Source organism: Nanorana parkeri, unplaced genomic scaffold, assembly GCF_000935625.1.
Source record: "Nanorana parkeri isolate BGI_ZX_2015 unplaced genomic scaffold, ASM93562v1 scaffold91, whole genome shotgun sequence".
In the NCBI taxonomy this organism is placed as follows: Eukaryota; Metazoa; Chordata; class Amphibia; order Anura; family Dicroglossidae; genus Nanorana; species Nanorana parkeri.
In genome coordinates this window covers 261450-274024 of record NW_017306359.1, presented here as the reverse complement: position 1 = coordinate 274024, position 12575 = coordinate 261450, and the positions used below count along the sequence as shown (strand labels likewise).

The 12575-nt window shown below is 38.2% G+C and overlaps 1 protein-coding gene across 1 annotated transcript in view; it reads right to left on the bottom strand.

Annotated features, from left to right (window-relative positions):
* IMMP2L (inner mitochondrial membrane peptidase subunit 2) overlaps window positions 1–12575 on the bottom strand; it is a 274254-nt gene that overhangs the window by 167973 nt on the left and 93706 nt on the right. Inside the window, exon 4 of the mRNA XM_018552524.1 lies at window positions 4150–4252. Coding sequence (XP_018408026.1) covers window positions 4150–4252 — 103 coding nt within the window. The remainder of the gene's footprint in view (window positions 1–4149; window positions 4253–12575) is intronic.

Below are 12575 nucleotides of genomic sequence, written 5' to 3'. Positions count from 1 at the left end.
CTGTATAATGTATTATTGCTGGGATTTGTAGTCCCCTATACAACGCAATGCAGAATACCACCAGCTATATAGGAGTACAACAAATCCCAGCAATACATTATACATACAGTGTATAATGTATTGCTGGGGTTTGTATTTCTATGTATAATATACAGCACAATGTACCATCAGCTATAGAGGAATACAAATCCCAGCAATACATTATAGAGCACCACGTGTGGAAAAGTGCAGGCTTACCTGAGCAGTCTTCCAGCAACTTGCTTCTGAGATCGGACCTTATGTATCGGCGGCTGTCATCCCCCCACACCTGCTCCTCCTTACTACATCTCCCCGCGTCCCTGTTCCGATCATGGATGTGGGTGGTGAGTGTGAGGTGGGGAGGAGGTGCGGCGTGTGGAGCATGGATGCGGGCAGGCGGGTCTGGCAGCGACGAGCGTGAGGTGGGGAGGAGGTGCGGCGCACAGCGTGTGGAGCTGTGAACAGGGCCAACTGATCAGAAGCCGATTAATCGATTATTGAAAAAGTTGACAACTTTTTCAATAATCAATTATAATTGAGCATGTCGATTAGTTGTTGCAGCCCTAGAACTTTTGTAGGGTTTGAACTGGCTACCTCATGTTATCCATCAAGACTTGTGACAAATGTGCCTTTAAAAGGAGGTTATCCAGATAACCCATAATAGGGATGCCATGGGAGCATAACAAGGAAAGCACAGGAACTAGAACCTTGGTGAGAACATGGGGTGTAGACAAGAGACCAACGAACCATGAGATCCAAGATAGGAGTAACATTTTTCTGCTACCGAAACCAGAGCAATACTCCTTTGATCCAGAAGGCCTGCAAGAGCTGCATAAAGGTCTGCTAACCTGTGTGGTGACATAGGAAGGTTGAAAGACATGAAATGTGGAGGGGGTTGAGAGCACAACTAAGGTTTGTAGGCCTTGGGAACCACCTCCCTTACCCAGGCTTCTGAGATGCTATCTTCTCAGATATCTGCAAAGGATAACAGACTTCTCCCTACTATGGAAAATAAGGTTGTTCCTTAATGCTCAAGAGAACGTATATGCAGGTTTAGGCCACTTTAAAGCCCAGGGTTCGTGGTTTAACTGGGCTCCTGGCTTGGGTTTAATCCTCAAGGTTGAAGCATGGAATTAGCAAAAGGAACTGTCCTTGGCTTGGGGGTTTGATGCCTAGGCTTTTTTTGTTGGGGTAGATGAGTACAACCAGTAAAAGCTATGACTAGGGTGTCCATTGCAGCTTTAAAGAGATGTTGACCTTCAAAAGGCATTCACAGAAAATGCTTTTTACATGCCTGCTCTGCAGACCAACATAGTAACCAAACAGTTCTCTGCATGTTTACTGATCAGAAATAATACTTAAAACATCCACTAAACTGTCTGTGCAGTAATGTAGAGAAGCCTACATAAACTTTAAGTGCACTATGACTAGGGAGTCAGCATGAACGGAGACTTGTTAATTTTTATTAGTTTAATCCATTCCAAACCACTGCCGTTGTGGGTTAAAATGCATGGACTGCCAGGTAAAACATGGCTTTTAAAGAAATCCCAAAACATTTATATGTGGGGTCATCCTCTACAGGAACCATCAACACTTTATTAAATCAATGTCTGCTTAAAAAGATATTAGGCTGCAAAATGTTTGGACAATGTGAATAGTTTTTTCCAGTCTCCGTACAGGATGTTTTGGAGTAGGGTATGCACCAAAAAGTTCTTTAAGTCTTAGGGCTTCTAAAAGATTGCCGACTTGTAACAGCACTAATAGAAGCTAAAAGCTGTACTTGTAGTTTTAATGTGTCACCCACCTGAAATGGTCTCCTAAGCCTGGGAGCTATGGTAGATGCCTGTAACTCCTTACGGACAATATCATCTGGCAATATTTTTTGAGTCTCTTCAACAGATAGTGGCTCATAGGCTGCTGAATGCAGGCAGATCTGATGAGGGTAAGGCATTAAGGCATTGAGGTATGCATATAGGCTCTGTAGTGAGTCGGCAATCTAACACGCAATGTGGCCCATGAAATCTGCATAACTGCAGTGAAATCTTCCCAGAATAAGGCCAAGGAGAGGGGCCTAAAGGATCTAAGGAAGACTCCAAGGAGTGTAGGGAACTCAAGCAGGGGACAATGTTTTAGTCTCTCAGTTTTCAAGCTCTTGAGAGAAAGCACAGCAGGCTGTCCTGGACCAGTTAGTGGATCATAAGCTAACAAGTACTAACTTGTATATAAAGTTACAATTGCAGCAATATACAATAAATCCTAGATCTATGCAACCTAACTTGTCTGCCCTTTTTAAATCTAAAAGTACAATATAACATGTATAAATACTAATATATAGAATTTAGTAGCTACTTATTAAGATGCCAATACGTTTCTATTGTCTAGTCACAATAGCAAGTACAAGAACTAACGTTATTCTAGGCGTTCTGAAATTAGGAGGAAGAGCATCAGTTGACTTGGTAAAGAGGAAGAACCATCTGGATTCAATTAGAAGAGAACAGTTTTGCTTTGCCATTGCCAAAAGCAGTATGCATATCATCTGTGCCTTTGGCTTTCTGTCATGCATATATTGTTTCAAAAATCCTGAAACTAAAATTCTTTACATGACAACAGGGGTCACATTGTAGGAATTTAATAAATATGATTATGAATTAGTATGTATTAATCCTTCTTTAAACTTTTGCTATGGCAAAAACTGAGGTAATTTGCCACACTGTACTAGACTTTAGCTCAAAGCATATACTAAAGTCTGCCCATTCCAGAATAAGTAAGTTTGCAGATAAAGGAGATGGGAGAGGGAAGTAAATGTGAGCATGGGGGGGACATTAAAAGGAAGCCTGTTGCTTTACCCCTTAATTAAACACATCTAATTTCTTAACAGAACCGTAGCAAAAAATATTTAAAAAAACCCACCTCCAATCTATATTACCCACACCCTGCTACACCAATATTATTTTTCCTTTTCAAGACACCCAAATACAGGGCTGTAGGTAAGCATTAGAATAATGCAGCTAGTGGTTGAATAGCCATCTATGTATGAATGTAAGATACAATACACTACATTTATTGGACATACTGGTAAGCAATATAAAATACAGACATAGCAGCAAAAATTGTACCATGCTAATTCAGTCAATTACTGTAACATAATTTTGCATGTCATCAAAAAAACAGAAATTATTATACCTTTCCTGCCTAGAAGAGATGTTTTTTACCCAAGACGTTATGTGCAGCTTTCATAAAATGACATAATGGCATTTAGTAATTCTCAGCACAATAATGAAAAAGTTCACTAAACACATGCTAGATGACCCCTTTTTGTGTTACTGAATACAATGTGTCAAAAACAATACGGCGATAAACTAAAAGGTGTAAAATAACCTGAAAGACTGCAGCCTAAATATCAATAAAAATTCTACACCAACAAACATTCAGTAATTTGATATTATAAAGTAATAAATCCTGTCTGATGGCTGTCTATTTTAGATAAGCACATACAGCTCCACAATGTGAATAAGTAATCATCCTTAACAGCCCTAGAATAAAAATAAACTGAGCATTATACCTCCAGGCCTTGCTAGTAAGCAGGGAAACAAGCATTATGACATTTCAAAGAAATTAAAACGAGCTGCTATGAAGAGAAACCTCAAGGAAAACACCAAATAAAGCATCAACCAAAAAGTGGATTTAAAATAGGAATATTGCTCCGGGGTATGGCACAACAGCAACACAACCACTACAAAAGATGTAAACACAAATTTTGTTTTATATCCGCTCAGCTAAGAGCTTATGCTTGGTGAAAATAACACCAAAGAGGCAAATGACAGAAAAAATAATCTGCTCTGCTCTGAAAGAAATAGTTTCAAAGAACTGTACATCATTCTGCATAATGGCAAATATGAATCTTTAATTATTATGCATCAAAGTTCAACTATGTACAATGGCTAATTCATTGAGTACAAGTTAATTCATTCAAAATTGCAGGAAATCTTGGACTAGAAAAAGGTCTCCCTCATGAAATGGATTTTGTTCAGGAAATATTATGTGAACTAATAGTGAAGACACTATTGTAATGCTACAATTATTTCTGTGAAAGAAAGGAGTGAAATAAAGAATTGAAAATGAAGTACTCACTGGTCCAAAAGCATTACTGTCGAAGCTGTGCCCACGGTGGTCACCTTCCACCCACAGATGTCCATTGGGAATTTTGACAAATTTTGTCTTGTGTCCAGCTGATCTGTAAACAGGAAACATAACAAACTATATAAATATATTCATATATATTACGAGTATGCTTTAGTTTATGATTCAGTCGGCTAAAAAGTAATCCTACTCATACTGAACATTCATAGCTGGCAGCAATTTTGTGATGCTAATGGTTGTGTTACTCACACACCCTGAACAAGAACTGAACATGCCATTCACCAAACATTAACTGCAGTTTATCTTCCTGACGTATGTGTTTTAAAATTACAGTCACCTGCAGTGAATGTTTGGTAAATGTCACAGTCACTAGGTTATAAATATTCCCCTGAGACCTTGTTCTCACCACTCCATTGTGGTAATGCAGGTGCTTTCATGCCCTAAGTGCACGCGTTTTAGCAGCATACAGCAACCAGCGGTAGGTGCGCTGTATTACCATTCAAAGTCAATGCATGTGCCTAGGGAAAGTGGTACATGTGCAACAGTTCAATAATATGTGTTGTGTTGAAATAAAGTACCACATGTACTATTTTTTTTGTTTAGTGCACTGCACATGTTCATGGTAGTAATAGCAGTGATAGAAAGTATAACATGAACCCCCTAAAGCTTACATATCTCTCTACTTCTAAGTGCCACTAGTTAGTATGGCTTATATAATAGGCAGTTCAATTTTCATAGCTGTAGAGCAGGCATCCAGTCAGGTGTGGTTTTTTTTTTTTTAGGCTGCATGCAATCCTTACTCGCCTTCTATGCAGCCCTCAGTTGACAAAAGCTATGCTTCCTTAAATAACGTTGCCACTAAATACTTTTATGACCTCATTAATGCAATCATGCTTTTTTTAATCTAAGTAATTTACTTTTTTTTTAATGTAGGCGAGGCCCTCATTAGAGTGTATCCCCCTAAACATTTATTCCACTCAGTCCAGAACTCGGTTTCATTTAAAATTGACATTTTTCAAGCATTCATAACAATACAAAAAACACCAGGAGTTACTCAGTTTTGCACTGTATTTAGTAAGATTTGACTCCCTGGATTGTTGGCATTTTTGATACTAGAGAAGCTTGACTTTGTCCTGTAGAATTATTTCATGGGAGGTTACATAATGAAGTGGTGTAGTCTAATAAATTGCATTTTAACATAAAACTTTAAAGGATATGTAAAGACAAACTTGTTTTATAGCTTTAGATAGAGCCCCTATTAAGTTATTTTTTGCTGTCTCTGTGCCACTGTGGACATTTCCCTTCATTGTCCGGGAAACTGAACAGGAAATGAGAGCAAATGTCTCCGAAGTCAAGTACGTTTACATCTTAGAGAGTTGTCTTAGGAACTCTTATCCTCATTGAAAGATGTTTCCCCACCTCTTGCTCTGGTGACAACTCAAATTTCTTTTTTTTTTATTTCCCCTCATTTTCTGTCATGGTAAGATTGGTCACCAGGACAAAATGGAGAACTTGCCCAGCAGGGACACAAAGAGCAAAATAAACTTGGATATATGAATATAACTATATTCAAAATTCTTAGCTCTATGTATCTCAATAAATATATAAGTAGCTTGGACATCATTGCATTTTTCCTATCCATTACAACCCGTGCTGATCTTAGATTTTTTTAAAGAGGTACTAATAAAAAAATGATTTTATACAAAACATAGACATCAGTCTGTTGACACAAGGGGAGGTTGATTTGCAAAAGGCAAAATAGGCTGATCACTCTGTAAGGGAACTTTTTCTTAGCTTCATGAATGTGATAAAAATGTATGTTGCAAAGAATACCCAAACACATGCAATGCAAACTTAAAGACAAGTATATTTGCTTGCCCATGACTGGATGACGGAAGTCAGCAGAGCTTCACCTCATTTGATAAGCTAAATGGAAAATTCCCTTGCAAAGTGAACAACCTATTTACCTTTATTAAATCAACCCCAAAGCTTCTGCTGTGTAAAAACAGTGACTGTGTCAAAATTCATGATATGAATACATCAAGGCAAACAAGAAACAAACACAAACTAAAAAACAGAATAAAACAACTACATAATATTTAGTTAACAAAGTACTTTTCTATAATATATATGAAGTATAAATTAGAGATATACATTTTTGATTGAACGTTCCTTAAAACAAATTGCACTACTCCACAAACTACCTGTTTAGAGTCCTCACTTTATTCCTCCCAACATTCTTAGCCTTTTTTAACAAGCCTTCAAAAATTATGTGGAGTGACTGTAGACCCTGGCTAGTAAAGAAAATACTCTTGCAACTGAAAACCATGGGACACCTAACACTTACACACATCCTTAACTATTAATGAACAACACATATAGCACTCCAACATTCTCCCCTTTGTAAATGATAGGATTTTGTTACTGTACATACAAATCAAAAACAATGGTCAATCCACACTTATGCATACTGATGCACCCAATATCCTGACCCACTTTGAGCATAGGAGAAGAGCATTATCTCCTTAATGAATGCCTCAATTTTCCGTGGGATTTCCATTACCCCCCTAAATTTACGTCTCAATGGAAAACTGACCTTGGGCACACTGTAGAACAGCCAGCCTGGCCACAGATATGGTACTGTACAGCATACAAGCTCATTTAATTTGTCATTTATTAAAGCTGCTCTTACACTAGTACATGGTCCCTTAGAGACTGGAAGAATTACCCAAATCTGTGCTTTCACAGATGTGGCTCTACAGGTGCATTAAAGTGCATCTGGTGGGACTGTCATAGAATTAGCAGATATTAGAACAATGTATGTTAACCTGCAAGCACAATTCTTGGCAGGGGTATATGATAAATCCATATAAGGCACTTCTGAACAGCTCATTTCACAAATTCAGAGTCTTCCGAAGTGCTTGTGGTGAGGCACCCTAAAGGTGGCCATACACTCTACAACCATCGCAAGACGTTAGTTTTGCGATGGTTGTACAGGGATTAAAAAAACGTACGATCTGCCTATCTTGGACAGGCAGATCGCACTCTCAATCATCATCGGAAGCCCGCCCCTGAGGGGCGGGCTTCCGATGACCGCAATGCTGAACGGGCAGTGTGCGCTTTTCGAACATGCTGGTTCGACAGAAGACGTGCGACCGTACAGTAGAAACGGTCGCACGTCTCCGTTCACACTGCTCGATTATCGTACGAAAAACCGATCGCATACGATTATCGTACGATAATCGTGCAGTGTATGGGCACCTTTACTACTTTGGTTAAACAAAGAGATGGCTTGCTACCTGTTTAACCTAAAAATAGCCAATCTAATGGAATGAATCCATAAATTACAAAAATGACACAATGAATACTTCTACAAGGATTTTGCAACAAAGTAGGTAGCCTCCAGGACTACACTCATTAGCACTTCAGGACCTTTTCACATATCCAATGTTATATCAGAAATAGCTCATCATCCACAACCTAATGCACCAAGTTTATTTATCCTCTGTATGCAGATAGACACTTATGCTTCTACTTCTTCTATGTATTGGTATACCAAAACAGTATAAATCAGTGAGCACACTAAAATCTACCAATGTTTATATTTATGAATATGCATACAATATAGCGTTTTTAGGACTTCACTTGAGTTTTGGAGGACAGCAAAGCTCTTGATTTAAAAAAAGTTGAACATGGAAGGAAATAAACTATATGTTCCGTGCTTCAAATGAAAAAAAAAAATCCAATCACCATATATTAGGTTTCACAGTGGAAAACAGTGAAATAGCTTTCAAAATACACTAAATGAGACTTTTCAGGCTAGTAGTTTGTAGGTAACATTCACAGGATCAGGACCAGCAGTGTACAATGTAAAGTGCAAAGTACTGTGGAGAAATGTAATCTCTGGAAAAAATCCTTGCTATCCCAATGTCAAAAGCTTTAATTGGGCACACAACCTGACACAGCATGTGCTCATTAAAATTTAAATGAGCTCTCTTGATATGTGTGCTATATCATGATTGCCGTTGTGGAGGCCTCACAGGACTCAGGGTAACAGAAGGTAGCATTGCAAAAAAAAGCAAATTAAAGCAATACTACTGCTGTATAGTGAAGGAAATTCCTTGCAAATACATAGTAGAGGCATATCATACGAAAACGAAATACAGTATATAAAAATAGATCAGAAGTTTCAAAAGATCATGTCCATTATTACACAGCAATTTATAACTGTGCGCCTTTAGACTGTAAAACACACATTAATAATGTGTAGCTTCAGCATAAAAATCAAGATAATACATTAACTTTAGTAATCTCATAACCTGTGGTAATGCTATTATATTTAGCTCCTAGAACCCCTTTACCATCTGTCATAATCTTGAGCAGAGAAAAAGTCAACAGAAAGTATTTTATACTTAATCGCGCAAATTAAGCTTAAGGGCTTGGAGAAAAAAAACTTTATACTAGTATAAGTGCAATTAGATTAATGCTCAAAATGTATATCCAAATAGTCAAGGTAAGGTTGACACTACTCGTTAGCAGTAGACAGTACAACAAGCTAAAAGGCAAATTTTAAGCACCATAAACCCAGACAGCTAAATGGCCCTGAATCTCTATGAATGTCAAAAAGCAGATCTATGCGGTGACACTTAGCACTTTTATTGTGCTGTAAAAGGGTTAGTTATTTGAAAAGTGTTAGTAATCTGAAAAATAACAAACCTATGTAGTAATCTGCAATCAAAACCAATTTTATTAACAGGGAGGATATAAAAAGGGAGAAATTGCAAGATTATTTCTAAGAACAGAACTTAAAAAATAGAATTAGGTGATCCAAAGCCAACATTGTTTATAGCAATATAGGTTAAAATCTGGTCTTACAATATCCTTTAGACTTAAATATGACCACACTTAATCCATTTAATGTATATTTAATTAGGTATACCATTGGACTACATAGTTGTTGGTATATTTAAAGAGGAATGTACAATTAGAACACATTTGGTCAGCATTAGAATTAAAATGTACAGCAAGGACTATATGATACCAGCTCCTACTTTTCCTCCACTGGACCCCCCCATAAAAATAAACAAAATTGTATTTGCTTCCAAAATTATTTATATTTAGGCATAGGCACTGTCATGTGACAGACAGGGATCATTGCCTAGCCCTATGCAAATTCCAAAAGTCAGCATTTTCTAAGTATTTTCAGGTGGCTGCAGATACTTTCAATAGACATGCTCATGTTTCACCTTTTAATCAGAACATACTAGGTGTTGAGTTTCTGATTGTTCACCCCAGATGAAATTACCCTATCTGCTACTAGCACAATAAACCAAAACGTCTAATGCATTCGACTCGTTACTTCTGATGGCAAAGTTCAGTGGTAGGTGGATCGGTTAAAGAATCAAGATGCAACATGGTTTTAGATAGACATGTGCAATTAGTTTGGTTCCATATTGACATTCGTACGAATTTCTGTAAATTTGGGCGTTTGTATGCATCCGAATTTCCAAATGCCAGAAATGACTAATCCTAACGTAACTGAATGTTTGATAATGAAATTTGGATACATTGGAAATATTTCCCGAATGTCATTCGGAACAGAACAAAGAAGCAGAGCTGTGTGTCATTCTGTAACAGCTCTCCAGCACATCCCAAATGTCAACAAAGTATCAGAAATTTGTTACAAAATGTACACAAAGAAAGAAGCTGAGAGTTGTGTGTCGGTGTCATTCTGTAACAACTCTCTGCTTCTTTGCTGACATTCGGGACTCACATCCAGAATGTAAACAAAGAACCTGACATAGAATACACAAAAAAGTGTTTTAACTGTTCACAGTCCACTCAACAAAAATAATAAAAAAATAAAACCACAAAAATCAGTGAGGGTCTGGTAGGAATGTTAGGGGGGACCCCAATGTCAAAAAAAAACCAAAACAGCGTGGAGTTTCTCCCCAAAGTCATACCAGACCCTTTAGGTCTGGTAGGAATTTTAGAAAAGAACCCAATGCCAAAAAAAACATGGGATCTCCTCTAAAATCCCTCTCTCAGGCCCACCCTTCTACTAATTGACAGAAGGCAGTGGGCAGAGCAATATGTAGCCTGCTATTGGTCATTTCAATTTTAAATAGCCAATAGCAGGTTTGTTTATTTCTGTATGTAAACATCCCATCAGGCAGCAAAAAGTTTTTTTTCTTCGAGTCGGCAGGCGTTGAGATTCAAAGATTGCAACAATTTACATCACTAGATGATGTGATTGATGCTGGATTGACATTGTGGGACTTTTTTTTAAATAAAAGGACTTTTTCTAAGGTGTTGTGTGTGTATTCACAATTTGTTCATTTGAATGAGTATGTACTCATTCACAAGAGAGGCAGCATCTGGGTGCCCCCTTTATGAAAGGAGGCACCCAGATATCTATTAAGCTGCCCTGCCTGCAGACCCCCACAACCACTGGGCCAGAGCTGTGGGAAAGAGGTCCTTGTCCTCATCGGCATGGGGAAAGATGCTTTTCCAGGTGGTCCCCCTGAGGGTATGTGGCCTGGTATGGTGCAGGGAGGGGGGCTGCTCGATCATCCCCCCTTTCCTACCTTCCAGGTTGCTGCTTGGATCAAGGGTTTGGTAAGGGATTTTAGGGGGACCCAACGCTTAAAAAAAATTTGGCATTGGGGTCCCCCCTAAAATTCCTACGAGACCTGAAGGGTCTGTCTAGACCTATCTAGCATAAAATGTTTCTTTCATGCGTGTCATGGAGCCGCTATCTTATAGTAGGAGACTCCCGGAACGTCCAGGAGAGTTGGGATGTCTGGTACTGTGACAGCAGGCAGGTAAAATTGCCGGATGTATCCAGGATAGCAAATACCAGGTTCAGGCTGTGTACTGATTTCTTCCACTAGAGGGAAGTGCTGGGAGTGCTTGAGTGTTAGAGGTAATGAGCCCAACTGAAGCAAGCTGGTTCATTAGGCCCTCTATAAGAACGCCTAGACTGCTTAGAGAGTTGCTCCACCCTGGAACCAATTAATGTGCCTGAGTAGACTGGGGAGCTTTGCATATGCCCGTGTGGTGGAAAAACCAAACTCATGGTCAATGTGAGACAGCCTGTGTGGTAGTTTGTTCAATTATAAAGATAGGTGCTTGGGGCAGTACAAGGTTGCACCTAGCTGATAGCCAGGGAGACTGTGTGTAGTAAGTTCACAAGAGGCAAGGATTTATTTTTATGTTTTCTTTTGTTTTGCTTATTTTGTGTGTAAATAAACTGCACGTGTGTTTTCACCAGAAAAAATGTTTGCTTGCTCTGCCTATTTACTGTGTGGTGAACTCATCCAGGGAGTCACACATACCCGCTGCCGAGCCAACACCCTCACAGTATACTTGTTAAAGGTATATCAGTTTTTGGTCTTGTAGTGCTGGTGTTTCCTGATCAATTCCGACTGGGGACTTTGCATGGATTTTGTATACTTTCATCTTTTATTTCCAAATGTTAATTTCATCCCATAATCTAAAAACATACCAATATATGGATTTGCTCTTACTGACCTAAATTGACATAGCATATGTGTGTCTTTGACAAATGGAGGTAACATTGTATAAGTGCTTACAGAATCCGGGACTAATGAGATTGCTTTTTGCAATCTGTAATCTGTACTGCTGGTGCAATATAAAATACAATAATATATATTTCAATTAATCATCTGTTTTATAAACCCCATTATATATGCTGTGCAAATTGAAAAGGTGTCCTTGTTCTTCATTAGCACACTGTTTGCTTGGGTTTGTGGGATGGTTGCTTTTAAATTAAGAGTTTGATAGCTGATGTATAGGCTGATATGTAACTTCTACCCACCAGCACCTCTGACCAAAAATCTGCCATGTTTCTACTAAACGTTTACAGTGATTTATCCAGTCACACTCTGTCGGATATAATTTTTAATGGCTGTACCGCACAACACTTCAGGTAAGTTTCTGCTTCATTGGAAACAAAACATGACAATTCCATTACAAAATAGACTGCATTTATTAAAAGTAATAAGCAGTAATAAGGCAGATGTATACAAGTGCTAATACTGTACAATGTATTTATCAGAATCCTTGCATGTTCTGTGAGGACTATTAGAATAGTTAAGCTCTTAAAATGTGCATGCATTTCATAAAATTGATCATGTCCTTCAATGGTAAAATGAAGTGGTGCATGCTAGATTAGAGGTTGTAATAAAAAAAAAAAATGTAATGTAATGTAATTCTTTTAACCTGGCTCCATCAGCATGCTAAAAGTAAAAGGCACCACTATTACTGTATGTTTTCACATCTACAAAAGGTAAAGGAACAGATAATAGGACTTGTATATATCTGCATTAGGTTCTAAACATTAGAAAATCATCATCAACTGATAGAAATCTCTAACTATGTGTGTATATATATAT